This window comes from Cyprinus carpio, chromosome B7, assembly GCF_018340385.1.
Source record: "Cyprinus carpio isolate SPL01 chromosome B7, ASM1834038v1, whole genome shotgun sequence".
Taxonomy (NCBI): Eukaryota; Metazoa; Chordata; class Actinopteri; order Cypriniformes; family Cyprinidae; genus Cyprinus; species Cyprinus carpio.
Genome location: NC_056603.1, coordinates 15,166,926 through 15,184,385, shown reverse-complemented (window position 1 = coordinate 15,184,385; position 17,460 = coordinate 15,166,926). Strand labels below are relative to the sequence as shown.

Genomic DNA, 17,460 nt, shown 5'->3' with positions numbered 1-17,460 from the left:
TAAGGCTTTGTTATGTTTAATGTGAAGCTTTTCTCTTAGACATTTTCAGGCAAACTGAACAAGAAGAAATGCTTTTGTTTTAATCTTGACATTGTCGAGGTAAAATACAATTTAATTTCCGGACAGGTGCTTTCCATACTGCTCCAAATACTGGAGAGTCGCTGAGTGTGTCTGTCTGACGGGAGCAGCACAAACCATACTGGCAACCCAGGGAGAGGGCAGCTGCCAATATTGATGTGCTGCTACTGTCAGGCACACTGAGACATCAAGTGGTCCAAGGGAAGAAAGAGGACGAAAGGAACATACAAAATATATGCAGATTAATTCAACAGCTTGAAGGGTTACACTATCACAGTAAAAAGCAATGCTGGTCTCCTAAAATATAGACTAACAAATACAGGATGTGAATTCCCAGCTGTCTGGAAATAACTCGCTGAAGAGGCCACCTAAGCCACACCTGGTGATTCAGTCATGAATCATTTATTGTGTGTCTGGTCATTTGTAAAAATATCATTTGAGTTGAAAAAAAAAAAAAACTCGGTCACATTTTTATTCACAAGTCTGAAAGACAGTTCTAACCCAATTCTAAATAAAATTTAAAACAATTCAGACTACATCTCAATCCACTTGCTACTCTATTTAAAAAAAGGGGCTTACCTCTGATGCATTTATTACACTGTGATTTATGAAACAAGCAGAACATTAGGTGTTTAACTCTGCCGTGTTAATGGAGAAACTCCCAGGCTCCCAGTGACAGCACATCATAATTTGGAATTTGCCCTTAGAACTTACAAACCATGATGTGCTGCTACAGGGCACTCTGGGCTGAATAAAAAGATGACGACAGACTCCACTGGTCCTCACTAGGATAAGATTAGGGACAAAATTAATTATGTGTAATATACAAATGTCTTATGGATATTAAGTGTCAAGTTATCAAAACACAAAATAATGACAGATGAAAATTTGATGAGAATGGGATGTGAACAGATTGCAATAAAATCTAATAAAAGTTGTTTGACAGCAAAGAGTGACAGCAGTACTGCTATTTCTTTAGCACAGACAATTATGAGGAAGCTTGTGGTTACCCACATCTTTTCATGCCATTTGAATAATGCCCTGTGAGACTTAATAAGTGAGTTATTGTGCACACACTGTCCTAAAATGGATGTTGAGGATGAAGACAAAATGGAGGATAATAACAAAGGGGGGAGATGAGGAGAAAAAACTAGCGCCTGTCAAAATGGCTTTATTATCATGGGAATAATTTACTGTGAGTGGAAAGATAAAAAAACATATACAAATTATTTATTTTACCCCCTCCCCCCCACCACCACCACCACCACCAAACAAAAAACACTACATCTCTAATTTTTTAACTTCTCAGGATTAATATTGTGAAACAGGATTAAGTATTACTATAATAAAAGTTAAAGTATCTATTAGTATTACACATACAGTATTATAAAATTGCATATTTTAATTATCAAATAAAATAATTGTTGCCAAGAAAAAGGTTACATTAAATTAAAGGATTCCTGGGATTAGGAGTACAATTTTTCCAAATGTAAAAACAAATAAGAGGACAGAAAGAAGAGAATGCTTGTACAATTCATATAGAATAATTTTCACAACCTCTATAAAAGACATTTACAGCCAAAGTGGCAAGTATACATTAACAAAAAATAAGAAGTTACAAAAATACTAACTTTAAGGTCTGCAGTATAGTCCAGAACACATTAGGTTTTAATTTTGGAGCAATAAGAGGATGATAATAGGGGGAGACAGCTAAGAAAAATGAGAGAAACATCTGATTTTAAAAAGTGTGACTACCAGATCAAGATTATTGTATTATTCATCTGTGTAAAGCCAGTGGTGTTTGAGAGATGAGGGCATGTGACAGATCAATTGTTGTAGTGTGTAAAAGGTGAATGGCAGAAAGATCTTGGCCCATCACTACATTTCAATGTTTTTCCCTTATTTTTTGTTTTATTTTGCTTGTAAAATTTTCTCTCTGTTTTTTTTTTTCTTTTTTGAAAAAGGAAGCTTAAACCAACAACACTAGACCAAAATAAATGTGGCATCAATTAAGTAGGAAAACCACAATAATTATTCTTTTAGTAAAAACAAATTACATTTTTAATTTGCTCAAAACTAATAACTGACAAAAGTTGAAAGGACTAAAAAAGTATTTGATATTTATAATATCAACTGTTGTGGTAGAGAAAAAGAAACACCAAGTATTTTTGAAGCATTTGAAATTTTTCTTTTAAGTACACCACACCCTATGTAGTGTGATGAAGTTCTAAAGTCAGCAGAAAATCAAGATTTAATTGCAAAATAACTCATTCTGACTGTTGTAACACACCAAAACACAATCTTTAATTTTTGCTTCAAGATATTTAAGCCTTTATTATGAAGCTGAAGTTCACAGTAAAAAAAGAGGAAGTTTATCAGAAGCAAAATGCAGGCTAAGGTGTGACAAATTGTGCTACACAAAACCCCAACATTTTTCCAAAACGTATGATAGTGAATATTTTACATTTAATTCTTTTAGTTCTAATCAACCCTGACAAACACACTTCCATCTCATAAAGGGCAGCCTATTTAAGGTATGAGTCAAATGATCACGTCAGCACAGTTGCAGAAGGCATTTGCTTCTGTCTACTTCTGCCCGTCGTTCATCGAGAGGGAGAGGGGGGGGGGTGTTAGCAAAAGAGAGGGAGAGAGAGAAAATGAGAAAAGGATAGAAAGCAAATGGGTGGGAGAGGGAGACCTAAAAGAGAAGCTCATACACTTACATAGACACATACACACCCCGGCCTAACTTTGCTCACCCATTCAAACCAGGGGCCGTTTTGGTTAAGCTTTGAAACGGACACAGGAAAGATTTCACTTACCCTCGATCCCCGTTCTCCAGCATGTTAGGCAACAGGGGAGAGGAAAAGGTGCCTGGTATTCCCAAAGTAACCCGCCGGCCTCCCCTCTTCCAGTGTAGTCTGTCTCCTGCACCTGGGTAGGAAAAAAAAATAGTAATTCCCCAACTTAATTCAATGAAGTTGTTTTTGTATTCAAAAAAGCCAAGCAAAGTACTTGAAAAAGACTTTTTCATTCTTTCAGAAAACTCGATTAAAGTCACAAAGTAGTTCGCCCACCTCAAATATTTCAATTCTTCGCAAATCTACAGCTAAATCTACACCTAAAACAGTTTGGCTGCTTTCAAAAAAATTGTAGAAACAGAATTAAAAAGGAAAACAAACCCACACATGCACTTATCAATGGGAATCCCAAGTCTTAATTTCAGGTCAAAAATACACCCATTCGTCTGAGCTTGGGGCTCCCTTTCCAGATTGGGGGGTGGGGTTCCAAGAGTCAAATAAGTGCCTAAACCTTTTGTCCACCAGCACCTATTTTCAGCCCTTAAACCCCTTTCTCTCCCTATTCACCTTCAGACCAGCAGTCCAGTGCAGTGTGCAGCCTCTGCTTAGCTGTAGCTAGTGAGGCTGCCTGAGGAACTTGGTAGGCATAAAAAGCAGGGGTTGTAGCCTTTTTCCCGGGGCATCAGTTTCTACAATTAAAATGAACATTTTCGGGGGACAGGAAAAATCCAAAAAAAAATCAGGGCATCGCCCTGGGGTCCCCTTAGAAGAGTGTGAAGTTTGAGGACCGTCGGCGCTACCGTTTCGGAGGAAAAAATTAATTTCTAGGGCTTAGTGTCTGGGGCGCGTCAGTGCTAGCAGCTCTCGCTTGCTTGATTTCTTGTAGCCTTGCCAAAGCATTCACACAGCCAACGGAGAGAAAGAGAGGGAGGGGGGAACAAAAGAGGGAGAAGGCTCGGCTGCAAAGACACAGAAAGGGGGATATGAAACTAGGAAAAGTGTTATGCGTTTGTGGTGTATTTTTGCATTAAACCGCGGGCAAACGTTCACCACGAACTCCAAACTCGAGCGACCACACAGGGGGTGTTTCAAGTCCAAACGCATTGTCCAAAATTAAATAAAAAAATGTGACTTTATATTCTCGCCATTAGTTAATTATCCATTGAAAAAGAAAAACAAAGGACCAACAGCAAAAACAGATGTCAACAGTTTGGAGTGCTCAAACAAAGCAAAGTTTTTACACTTTAATACTCTTTATGCTCTCAATGTGGCCAGATTTTATGCAGGGTCTCTGTGGGTTTTCTGTGTAGTACAAGGCTGGCTACAAAGAGTGGAGAATATGTTGATCTGGTTCTACAGATAGTTTTACTGAGTAGCACAACCATGGTCCAACAGTACACACAAACCACACACACACACACACACACACACACACACACACAAAGCCAGACAAGACAAAAACCTCTGTGATAATTCAAGTCAAATCAGCAGAATTAAAAGCGAAAGTAATGTCCAGTAATCAATACATTTTCAGACGGACATATTGTCATGAAAAGTTCGATTAAAATACAACCTTACATTTCACAAAATGTCTTTTACAGGCTAATGCAACCAACCAGGTTGAAAACCAGAGTAGCTTCGAAATAATTTACTAATAATACAAAGCTAATGCAAGATAACACATTTTAAAAAATCACTGTCATTATATAAATTCTTAAAGACTAACCTAAAAGCAAAATTCATATAGTACTCTTTGTGAAGATCATTTCTGTACCAAAAGTATACAGTCCCATTTCTTTTACCTTTTAATTCTACCAGTATCATCTTGTACAACCAAAGACAAAAGCACTAAGCTTCAGGAACCACACACCAAAACAGGAAGACTAAAAATACCCTGACTAAAAACGTAAAAGCCTAGCACTAAAGATTTTTTTTTTTGACATCTGCAAATAAAGAGGCTTGAATTAAACAATGAGAAAAAACTGACAATACTACAATACTACAAATATATACAAGAGTTTTATAATATAATCATATAAACTTTGTTTGTGGTTAATGAGCAGGGATTTCCCCCCCGAAAAACAGAAAACAACTTATTTGAAACAATTTTTTTTTTCAGTTCCAAACAGTCCCATGCCATGCCCAGCCTCTCCCTTACATTACTTTCAGCAGATGTGAAGCAAAATCAAGGAATATTGTTAAATATGACATCTAGGAACAGGTGCAGAGCTTCATGGCATACCCAAGACCTCATCCTCACTTTATGCCATTTATTAATTTGTTCAAAAAAGCTTAATGCCAATGCAGTACTTGCACATTACATACTTTTAGACATTCTAAGAAAAAAAAAAAGTCAATATGACAAGAATGACTTGCCAAATCTTTACTGCAGCGTTTCAAATGTTCAAATTGTGCATGAAGAAAATCTTGTGAGCCCAGAAAAAACCGAAAAGACAACAAGGAAACTACTGGAATTAATACATTAACTATAAAGCAAAATCCATGCCAAAACTAAGAGAAAGCTACGTGTACTTTTATCACGAGGTTACACGGTCATTGTAAGGCCATTAAGTTACATTACTTTTGATAATAACTGTAACACTTTAGGGCAACTCTTAAAACAGCATCAAAGTTAAGCATAATTTTATAATACTACTCGAATATCTGTGTTTATTTGCAGATTAATTGGTTTGACACTAATTGTAACTGGATTAAATATATATATATATATATATATATATATATACACACTAGATACGTATAAACGGTAAAGCACGACAATAGATTATGATATTACAAACTGGAATATTAATTGGGTGGCATAATAATTGTCTTGCCTAACTACGAGAAAGGCGATAAAATCAGTTATTCAAACGTAGTCATCTGAATCGATGTTAAGATGGATGTAGGTTTCAAAACAGACAGTTAGTCGGATATCGAGATTTATTTATTTTTTACATTTATGTTGCATGTAATAAATAGTTTTGAAAATTGCATACTTGGAAACTTGAACTTTTGATTCATCGCCAAACAATTCTCTCGTGGTTTTGAATGTCACCTCGAAGCGCGTTCCCAACTAACGTTACAATCAAAAAATGTCGTTATTTTTCTGCAGCGTTCTATTTCGTCACACCGTCACCTAAAGATGTCATTTGACGAACCAACGTTCTGATTTTCAAATAACGTAGAATGAATAACTTTAACTGTCATTTCGATTTTAGACAATATATTTTCATTCCTGTCTCCACTCTTTCAATTTAAGAAATCGCTGTGAATATATCTAACGTCGAAATCCATTATTTCATGGAGCGAATTAAAAGATGGTAAAGTAGTGCTTGAAGCTTGGTTGTGGGTGAGGGGACAGCAACAGAGGGGAGTGGTTCAGAACATTAGAGGCACCGAGAAATCATTGTCTTTAAAAGCTAACATATGACAAAGCCTAGAAGACTACTTTATTCGGTTTGCTTTATGCTGTCAATCTATTCAAAGCATCGCTTAAGTTGTAATAAGTTGCTTGAACGTTATCCCGCGGGTTCCAACACGTTTTGGAGGTAACGTTAGTCTGCTTCACTATAGTAAGGAAGTATGTTTGCTTTGTTTTTTTCTCTTTAAAACACAAAAGAAAAGTGCGGAAACAGCTTACCATAAACAACATATATAAAATTACCAACGCCTCGTATTTCTATAAAACATGTTGTACATATTTTGTTAAAGTACCAGTTCTTTGTATTTACAGCTACATGTTTGTGTTACTTTATTAAAAAATAAAAACTCGCAGTCAGTAAATAATAAACGAAAAAGGGGACACATTTCGTCGAAGTTTGTGAAAAAAATATGTAGATTACAAAAACCTTATAATAATTATACAGGAGTAGTAATTGCTTACCTTTTATGAAAATCCTTTTCCAGTTCCCAATATTTGTAAAAAAAAATTATAATAATAATAGTTAAAGTAATGAAGGGTCCTGAGGAAAGAATTTGAAAAAAGAAAAATAAATCATAATGAGGAATAATGTAGCTGTTACAAGAGTTCCAGTCACTGAGGCTCTGAAGTTTGAAAATGGCGCCAATGTTCCACTGCAGCAGCTCTACCACTGTGATGACACGGGACAGATAAAAAAATAAATATAAATTTTCCTCAGTGAAAAATATTTTTTTCCACAAAAGGATTTATTGCATATTGGTTAACATAAGCCATTCTAGTTATTCAATGTTGAATTGTTTGTTTCTATAATTTATAATTATTTTTTTGATAATTTTTAATAACCGTCAGGTCGTGTCTTAGCCGCGGTGCAGGTCGGGAAGGTTTTCTTTTAAATTTCCAAACTAAAATCTTGAATGGCCACAATGTCGCCCCCTACAGTCTATGGTCGCCCCCTGTTGTTATTATCTCTATATTTTCTGAGCTGGCATCGTACAGTTAATGTCAAGAGCTTGTTTTTTGCCTCATGAATCGAAAACACTGCTTAGTTTTACTACATTTTACAAACCTAGAAACATATTATTACGAGAAGAGTGCACAGAGCCTGATATATAATGTCCAGGACAGGGTCAGAAAACCTGTGGCATATGACACATAAAATGACAAAAATGCACCAGATGTTTACCAGGGTCCAATAATAAATAAATATTTGGCCCTTTTTTAATACATATGTTATCTAACCTAGTTATGAGTTTAGTATGAGTCTAACATATTCGAAACAAACAAACATTCTGTGTTTTATATGGAAAAAAATCTAGAATATTAACATTGCAATAATTCTTCTTCTTCTTCTTGGGTATTATTATTATTATTATTATTATTATTATTATTATTATTATTATTATTACCGTCACTGGTCCAGGGTTTCTGCAGTTATTACAATAAGAAATATCTGAATTATCAATTATGATAACATATATTGGCAAAAATCTCTTCCATATTAAAACATATATATGATTCTCGATATACACAATCTGTGCATCAGTACTATCATGACTTTATCATATACAGTACATTATCATTTACTGCAAAAGCAAATTGTACCAAGATCTTGTAAGAACAGAAAGAGTTACATTATTTTGCAGACAAGGTATTTAATCTATACCATGCAGTCTTGCACTACTACCATACAGAAATGTTTACATTTAGACAGGCTCCTTTGGTTCAGAAAATCTTGCAACAGGACAGCTGATCATTAACCAATGTAATACCAAGTAGTAATAACAGTCTATGAAGCTGAGGTCTTTCGTGGATCATCTGGTTTTTTAGAAAGACGGAAGGACAAAGGGTAGGCTGCTTGTGATGTCCTACTGATGTACTCATGTCCAGTGTACTTAGAAAAAGAAAAAAAAGCCACTGAATGATATAGATATGTATTTAGAAATTATCAGCATTTTCTAATATGTGTAATTTTCCTTTACCTCATACTTGTAAAGAAATATAATGTAAACAATATATCTTTACTGACACTTTGACCCTTAAGAAGTTTATTCTACAACAAAATTAGATTCTGTACTTACACAAAGACACACCAATCTGGAATAGTGCTTAATTAATGTATAGTGGCTTCAAAAGATCACAGTCATAATTTGTTTTTCATTTAAACAGGTTCAGAAAATGTTTATTAGAACAGTTTAATTATTCACAACATGACATATTAATCCATGACAGCGCTAAACATAGATCCTGCACAAAATGTGTCCACCCTGAGGTCTGCCAACAACTGCAGACATAAGACACCTTATAAATTAACTTATTATTCTATATGTGTGTGTTTGCAATTAATATACATTAAATCAATATTCAACTTTAATGTGAACACACAGAGTCATACAAATACAGAGAATATAACTAAAACATCTGTTTGTTTCAAATAAATCCCATATGAAGGCAGGTCCACCAGGTTCACTTGTTGATGTCCTACACTGTCACATGTTTACATGTTCATAACTTAAGGCAGACCTCTGTGTGTATTGTTTTTATCTGTTGGACCGTTGTCCTTGTGGTTCCTTATCTCTTCAAATTCATTCTCTTCTTCCTCTCCTTTTCCCAGCATTCTAAGTGGCCATAGCAGGCCATGCTGGGCATGTTCAGGTTTTTGACAACAGGGCCCGTTTTTCTCTTTAGTAAGAAAGTAAAGCAGTGCATTCAGCCAGGCGTTGAAAGAGGCCAGCGGCCGAGTGATTTTATAACAGATGGAAACCATGCGCATGGTGTGGCACTGCACCCTACTCGTCACTTTCAGCAGTAGGAAAATAGTGCGAGTGACATGGAAGGGGAAGAAGCAAAGGGCAAAGAGGAGAGTGATGGTAATTATGGTCTTGATGGACTTGCGCCGTCTGTTGACATAAGGCGATTGAGCCCCCAAGATGATTGACATGCCCTCTCCCCCAATTCCTGCGACGCTTTCACAGCCCGTCCCACTTCTGATTCTTTGTGGAGGAGGTTGAGAGTGCAGCGTCCGAAATATTGTTAACACTACACGCGAGTAGCACCAGGCAATGATGCTGAACGGCACAAAAAAGCCCAAGAAATGAAGCGTGACCCCGTAAGGGATGTAATCATGGAACTCTTTATCAATTGCATCATCCCAGCAATTAATGAACATCTCCCTCGAGCCCTTACCTTCGCGTGGAAGATTCTGTGTCTTTGCAAAACGGAAAATTGGGCATGTTAGTGCGAAAACGGCAATCCACACTAGAACGCAAGTCCCCTTTACTGCTCGTTTGGTCTCCAAGGTGATGGTCTTCATGGGGTGGCAGATGCCCAGGTAGCGGTGCACTGAGATGCAAGTAAGGAAGAAGATGCTGCAGTAGAGGTTGAAGTAGAAGAGGAAACGCACTAGACGGCACATGAAGTCTCCAAACACCCAGTCGTCCCGCATGACATAACTGGCCACCAAAAAGGGCAGGGATAAACCATACATGAAGTCTGTTGTGGCTAGGTTCACCATGTAAATCAGGGACGCGTTCCAGTGCCTGGTGTGTCGAAAGGAACGGTAGAGAACCACAAAGTTAAGGGTTATACTGAAGACAAATGTAAAGGAGTAGCAAATGGGCAGGAAGATGTACTTGTAGGACTCGTCAATATTGCAGGAGGCAGAAACTGAAGAGTTGTGTGAGGAGGAAAGCTGGGCATCTGCCCCCTTCTCTGTTTCAAACAAAACAGTAGGCGCACTTGTCGTCATTGTAGGCTAGTTCTTAATCGGATTCTTAGGGAGCGTCCTGGTTTCATCCTCCCATTTTTATGCTTCTGAAACCACGTCTTCTCCAACGAACCAGTTTGTTTGAGTTTCCAACGATCTCCTCCTTGTGGTCTAGTTTAACATCTATGAGAGATACATTGGTGTTAGGATGCACAAAAAAGTCCAAGCTTGCCAAAACCTTTAAAAGCAGTCGTCATCCCACACAAGCCCTCCCCGCATCCCCCTTTCTCTTTCACAACCCCTGGTACTGTTTGCGCATAGGTAGGCCTATATATGCTGCTGATTCAGACCCTTTTCACTTCATTAACCCATCAAACAGTAACCACACTTCCCCTCAATGTTCTATTCTATCTTACCCACCCCTCACCCCGTTCCTCACACCAGAACTCTCTTCCACATCCCTCTTCCTCGAAACAAATATAAATGATACGTAATTGCCAGCTTTCAAAACTTTCAGCCTTTGTTAAACTACATCTAGTCTCCCTCTGGCTCCATTTGCACATTAAACATCCTTTGAGATTCTATGGATGTCATGGCTATCCCCACCTCCCGGTAAAGTTAGCGCACAGCTGACTGAGCTCGTGGTGAATTGCTTATTGCCTACCACTTCTCAGACATATAAGATACTATGTAAATAAATCAGTGAGTACCTGAAGGTCACTAAATGACATTAAGGTAGACTACTTTGGCTAAATAAATAACAAGGTCCTTACTTGGGGAATCAGACAACGCCATAAACAGTGCAAACAACCCTTCACATTACCCACATATTGCAATAGTTCACTGCCTTGCATAGCTGTAAACTTATTTAATAATGAGACTAAAAAGACAAGAATATTTATAGACAAGATACACATTAACATTTTTCTGGGTAAGCAAAATATGAGTTTTGAAACTGTAAAACATCATTGACATACGCAAGGACAGTGAAAAACAGCTATTACATCTGGTAATAAGCGGTTAAAAATCTTTCACTTACCTATTTAGTAGAGCAATAAAAATCCTTTTTAGAAAAAACAAAAGTATAAATAAAACCTGAGGAACACCTCTATTCCTACACAGTTACAGCTAATTCAACTATCAAGAAGAGCAAATCGAAGAAGATCTGGATGAAGTGATGGCTTTGTCTAGTCATTCAGCCCTGAATCTTTCCCTTTCCCATCAGTTCCTTTAACTATTTTGACCATTCTCTCAATCCAGCCCTCCTTGGTCATCTCTTGCTCCATGATCTGTCCCTCCCTCTTTCTTCTTTCCTCTATTACTGCTGAGCTGGCCTTTTGACAACACAAACTCTGGCTAGGCAAAACACACACAGATACACACAATAGAAGAGCAATATTATACCACTGCAACAAAACAGAACACATACAATCTTACTGAATTCCCTTTTATTCCACAAAATAATATTTAGGTATTTCACAAACAGTGACACAAACAATCCAGTTATGTGTTGCTTGGCAAATCAATGTATGTACACACACATACTTTGTAGCCTTTTATTAGCCATGTCTTAACATGTGAGGCTTGGCATAATTGGTTTTGGCACTAAACAAATTAGAGTACTATTGAGCAAAAGAGCATGTCAAGACATACTGTATATTGTCTTTTACCGCTTTGTTGCTATATCAGTTAGATCTTGCAACTGTGAGAGTGTAAACTGCAGTTTTAAATCCTCATCGGTGCCTTAAGAATGTCAAGAAAAATACTGTAATGAAAAAGCCTTTTGAAGTGATGATGGAGTCTGTAGCTTTTCACATTAAAGTCAATTAGTTCAGGCAGCTCATGGACAGTCTTGTAAAGGAAGGGTCCCATCATTTTGTTCCTTAGTGGAAATACTGCGCATCAGAGTGATGTCATATCTTGTACCTCCAGGAGCATGGCGTCTTGCTCTGTTCTCAGCTGGTCCCTTGTGAGAAGTCGACCCACCAGCTCTGAACTGAGGTCTACACACATACACAGACTTGCTCAATTATTCACAACAGACATCATCAATTGAACGCAATATGTAACATAATACTTAGGCTTACCATGAACGTCTTTGCTTAGTGAGGTCCTCAGCGCTTTCAACTCCTTCAAGCTGAAATTCTTCAAGTCATTTCGTTCATAGTGCTTCCTTTCTCTGACAGCCTCACTGGGAGGTACAGTCTGTGATTGGGGTCAGTGAAGTACAATTATGACTTTGCATTTATACACAAACATTGAAAAGTTTAGGGATGATAAGATTTAAAAATGTTTTCGTAAGTCTCTTATGCTCACTAAGGCTGTTTATTTGATCATAAACAGTAAAAACAGTATTATGTTGAAATATTATTATTTTTTATTTGTACTTATTGTAAAATGTATTTTATTCCTGTGATGGCAACGCTGAATTTTCAGCAGGCATTAGTGTCACATGAACCTTTAGAATTCTGTGCTGATTTGGTGCACAAAAAACATTATTATTAATATTATTATTATCATCAATTTTGAAAACCCTTGTGCCACTTAATACTGTTGTGGAAACTGAGATTATTTTTTGTTCTGGATTCTTTGCTGAACATTATTTTCAAAAGAACAGAATTTATTTGAAAATGATTTTTTTTGTATAAATGTAAAAGTCTTGTCAGCTTTGATGAAATTAATGCATCCTTCCTGAATAAAAGTATTAATTTCTTTTAAAAAAAATCTTACTGACCCCAGATAGTTCAATGGTAATGTACAGAACATGGCATCAACATAACTAATAGAAAATAATGCCTAACTATTTGAATAAGTGTGCTTCTTGAAGATATGATTATGTGCTCTTTTCTAACCTGTTTGTGCTCCAATCTCAATTTATGTCTGAGTACACTCAGTGCAGCTCTGACATCATTCTTGAACCCTCTTGATTTGGTTTTCTTAGCCGAAGCAGAGCTTGAACCACATTCTTTCTCTAACCTCTGATTGCTGGCACTCTTACTGGACTGTTTTGCCACCTGAAAAGGTAACAAAGAGCATAAAAAGCAATTATTAATCTTACTAAGTAAATCCCATCAATAACAGACATGAAATATGTCTTAAATATCACATTGTTTAGATTACAGTGTGTTGACATGCATGCGATTAACTGTGAAAATGTCAGTACTGCAATTTATTTTACCTCGTTCTTTGCCTCCATTTCCTCTTCTTCCTCTTCACTTTCACTGTTGTTGATGAAGCAAAGCTGTAGATTCATCTGGCTCTGAAGCCTATAATAATAAAGCACTATTACTATAAATTTTATTCAGATTCCAAGGAAGTGAACAGAAAAGTGGTTGAGATTTATGAAATCTGTGTGACCTTGTTGTCAGAGCAGTCAGACGACTGTTGCAATCATCCTCCATGTCCTCATAGGTTTCTCTGTGACTGCTCAGCCCTCTGATTTCTGGCCAGTCTACTGTCAGCCTGTCTAAGTCCTGCAGAAAAACATCCCAGTATAAATTCACGGTGGCTGTTATGGTAGATATATAGTCAAGGAGTATAGTAAAAAGAACCATAGCTCTTGCCAATCCAAAAGTATTTTGAAATGATTGTTTTTTAATCTTTTACCGTTTAATGCACATTACTATCTTTACTCTCATTCAGACCTTTTCCCTCTGTCTTCGCTCTTCCTGTTGCTTCTCCAGTTCAGCAATACGGAGACTCAGATCCTCCCAGTGCATGATGGGTAAGCCCAGGTCATCATCAGGGTATCCCTCTTGCCATAATAAGGCTGCCCCCTCTGCATCCTCCTCTGTCTCATCACTCTCCTTTTCATCTCCTCTCTCCCGCTCTTTTTCTTTTTCTCCATCCATTCTCAAGGTCCCTAACAGAATAAGAGTGAGGATCAAGAAGACAATATATTTTAGGGGAAAAAAATAAAAAAATCTAATAACTAAATAATTCTATAACACCAAATGTCTTTAAAGGAAAGGACGTGACGTGTGGTCAAGTATGGTGTCCCAAACTTGAAATTTGTGCTCTGCATTTAACCCATCCAAGTGCACACACACATGCTGCGGCGCCCGGGGAGCAGTTGGGGGTTCGGTGCCCTGCTCAAGGGTCTCAACTCAGTCGCCGGTAATTCAATCCCTCCAAACTCTTTTTAATATTTACTCCTTAAAATGAATTTACTCAGTACTAGAAAGTACTTTTTAGTTATAGTATGTAATTATATTATATAGTACTTTTTAATTACTAGAAAATAATTCAAAAGTGTCCAGTACCCGTTTCCCTTACAAGAATATTATTCAATGAGACACTAGTACATACTAGCATTTCTTCATTTTCTACTTGTGGCCTACCAGTAGTGACTAATTATTCAATTGTTAACAAACTGCACATTCTTCCTATTCAATTCCCATTAAATTCTATAGGATGCTGTGGTTCATATATCACTCCAAAGTATATATTCTGGTGCCTTTTTAGTATTTATTTATTAAATACTATAGTACTTATTCTAGTAACTTTTAACCATTCAAAATAGTTACCAATATCTACAGTTTCTTAGTTTTAACTGAACAGACACTATCCCTGAATATTAGAAACTAGTGTGTATTTCAGTTCAAGTAACATTTTACCCAGTAAAACAGCTTCTCTTGCAACATCTGTGTTTTGTTTGTCTTTCACAGAAACATCTCAGCATTTTTTTTTCCTAGAAACGTTACAACATCCAGAACATGAGGAGCCATCTACCGTATTACCACAGAAACTGCATTGTCCCAAAATATCATGAAAAATACTAATTAGGAAATTAGGTTTGAATCATAAACAGGAATATATTTCCATATTTTACGTAATTTATACATTCCAATTATTATAAGGCTTTTTAATGTAGCCGTGTGCTATCACGTTTGGCCACGTATTGCACTGACACAATGCATCCTAAAACTGCTGTGTTGCTTATTTTTTTAGAGGTATACTTACTTTTTTTGGTGGAATGTGTTTTTAAATTATGCCTTGCTGTCCAACAAGTCAAAAATCATACATTTCCATAGTTTTCTTGGACTTTAAATCTTGTTTTCCTCAGTGCTGTCCCGTTACGCGCCCTCCTCGTCTTCCTTATCCTTTTCACTCTTTTTCATCCATCGAGATTAATTTTCTTCCTATTTTACACCTCCTTACACTTCGTTCTTTAGAGGGTTATAACTACTGATTTTTCACCTGTTTAGTCAATACAACATTTTGTTCCTTAAAAATGTCTCAACGCAGAGAGCCAAAACTAAAGGAATTTGGCGACGTTTTGTTATGGGGAGAGAACGTGAAGGGAGGAGAATGAGCGAAGAGTCATGAAAGTAACCGCTTCAGGTGTCCAGTTTCAGCATTTGCAATCATTACAAAAGATAAGTGAATACATCCTTAACATCCCAGTAGATTGTAATCAAGGACTTCTAATACATAGCTGCACAAAAAAAGTTATGTTTTTGAGATGAAAAGTAAACCGTTTGGGTTTAGGTGTCAAATGTCAGCAAGTCTAAACATGCCTAATTTATGAAGGCAACACTGTAACCATCAGTGAGCTGCTGGGTTTAGATTATGTTCACAGAAAATTTAGATAAACCCTCGGATGATGACAAAACATCCTTTAAAACTTCACAATTCAAGGAAAATAAACTTTAAATGCTTAAAAACCCGATCAAACGTGGCTGTTTTTGTATTTCCTCATCTTAAATGGTTTAATAAAGCGAGTAAAAGATGGTTGGAATGGATGTGGATCGTGTGTTTGTCCAAATAGACATTGAGCTCTGAATATTAACGAAGTGCATAAAGTTTGTTTCAAACTCTTTATGACGTTGCACTCCTCAGTCACTCTACTTCCGCTTCCTCTAAAGTCAGCTGATTTAATCGGGTGGCTGTTGACACCGACATTTCCGAGGCTAGACAACTTAAACAAAAGTAACTTTTAAAGTTGAAATGACAGTCGTATAAAGTTTCTTTTGTTTGAAACGGTCCTCTGGCATCTCTCCGAGTAACTGAAAACTGACAAACTTCTATTATAGAATGGCTTCTTTGCTTTTCTGCGGTCCTAAACTGGCCGCATGTGGACTGGTCCTGAGCATTTGGGGTGTCATTATGTTGGTAAGTTAAATATTCTCTATTGTGTCACTATTCTTGTGTTTTCTATGCATAGCAAGTCCATGCTGAGAGGTCACTGAAATACATTAAGCATATCTTACTTTTTTGGGGGACTGTAGTAAATTGCCTTCACACACAATGTCAACAACAATGCAAGGTTCCTATTGAAATATCTGGGAATTATAAAAGTTTGATTCACAGGCCTGTAAAGGTGATGGAAATTTCTAGTCAGTATTATTTTAGCTAAAATATTTATTTAGCTAGAAATTGCTCTTTGTGAGGGCTATAATTATAAAAAATATTGATATTGAAAATCCTTGCCCATTTACTACAAACTAAGTAGTACCACTTGAACATAAAGGTGTGAGGACCCTGAATATGAAGACTAGCAGACAGTGCCAGGGAAGGGAGAAATACAGCCCTACATGATAATCGAAATGTTCTGTCTTATTCCTCTTAGGCAATGCTGGGGATTTTTTTCACCACACATTCAGCTGTGCTCATAGAGGATGTACCCTTCACAGAGAAAGACATGGAGGATGGGTGAGTTCCTTTTGCCGTTTACTCATCTAATCACGCTGGAAAATAAGTCTGACATAGGGAATGTCACATATTCTCAAGACTTTATGATAGAAGCTCTGACTGTTTTTTTCCCTCCCCTCAGCTTGTCCAAAAATATAGTCCAGTAGTCTAGTAGAAGGGGTTTTGGCTTTTTTTCTAACACACTATTCTTTTCTCTCATTTCAGGCCAACGGCGCTGCAAAACATCTATAATTTGTACAACCAAGTTGGATACAATTGCTTCATTGCAGCAGCAATCTACGTTGGCATTGGATTCCTGTCATTTTGTCAAGTTCGCCTGAACAAGCGCAAGGAATATCTGGTGCATTAGTACCACCTAGTGATTGGAGTATAACTCTACCTCTAAATTCCTTTGTTGTCTTTGTATGTAGTAATGCTGCATTTGCCTTAAAATGAAGCTTTAAATGAGTGTAGATATTTAAGATTGAATGATTATCTATTTTACTGTGCTTTTCTTTATTGCCTTTCTATCTTGAAGCCTATCATAAAATTATCATGTGTGTGCTTATCCATTATGATTATGTGGTACCTCCCTAATTTGCCTTTTATAGTCCTCTTTTCATCAGTAGACCAACGAAACATAAATAAAATTATTTCATTGCGATTTTATTCAGCCTTAACACCTATCATACATTCAGTCTCATTAAGTAAATGTTGAATGGAATTTTACATGGTCACACTGGTTCTGTTGTCACAATAAATGACTCAAGATTTTGCCTATGAAGTATGTCACTATAGGAATAGATAAGTGTAGACCTTGT

At 36.8% G+C, this 17,460-nt stretch overlaps 3 protein-coding genes across 3 annotated transcripts; 1 reads left to right on the top strand and 2 right to left on the bottom strand.

The window, feature by feature from the left end:
* Positions 1 to 8,275: 8,275 nt before the first annotated feature.
* On the bottom strand, positions 8,276 to 11,304 carry LOC109049470 (P2Y purinoceptor 3-like). Its single transcript, XM_042727465.1, has 2 exons — positions 11,046 to 11,304; positions 8,276 to 10,189 (listed from the first exon to the last, which is right to left on the bottom strand). Exon 2 carries the CDS (start codon positions 10,046 to 10,048, stop codon positions 8,813 to 8,815), a length of 1,236 nt encoding a protein of 411 aa, XP_042583399.1. The 5' UTR covers positions 10,049 to 10,189; positions 11,046 to 11,304; the 3' UTR covers positions 8,276 to 8,812.
* Positions 11,305 to 11,439: 135 nt separating this feature from the next.
* Positions 11,440 to 15,501, bottom strand: si:dkey-6n21.12 (schwannomin-interacting protein 1). The gene is made up of 7 exons (XM_042727467.1): positions 14,970 to 15,501; positions 13,651 to 13,868; positions 13,364 to 13,479; positions 13,185 to 13,272; positions 12,859 to 13,020; positions 12,094 to 12,211; positions 11,440 to 12,009 (listed from the first exon to the last, which is right to left on the bottom strand). Exons 2-7 carry the CDS (start codon positions 13,855 to 13,857, stop codon positions 11,909 to 11,911), a joined length of 792 nt encoding a protein of 263 aa, XP_042583401.1. The 5' UTR covers positions 13,858 to 13,868; positions 14,970 to 15,501; the 3' UTR covers positions 11,440 to 11,908.
* A 347-nt stretch (positions 15,502 to 15,848) lies between these two features.
* On the top strand, positions 15,849 to 17,415 carry LOC109049224 (ribonuclease kappa-A). Its single transcript, XM_019066937.2, has 3 exons — positions 15,849 to 16,120; positions 16,578 to 16,660; positions 16,865 to 17,415. Exons 1-3 carry the CDS (start codon positions 16,043 to 16,045, stop codon positions 17,007 to 17,009), a joined length of 306 nt encoding a protein of 101 aa, XP_018922482.1. The 5' UTR covers positions 15,849 to 16,042; the 3' UTR covers positions 17,010 to 17,415.
* The last annotated feature ends 45 nt before the right edge of the window (positions 17,416 to 17,460 follow it).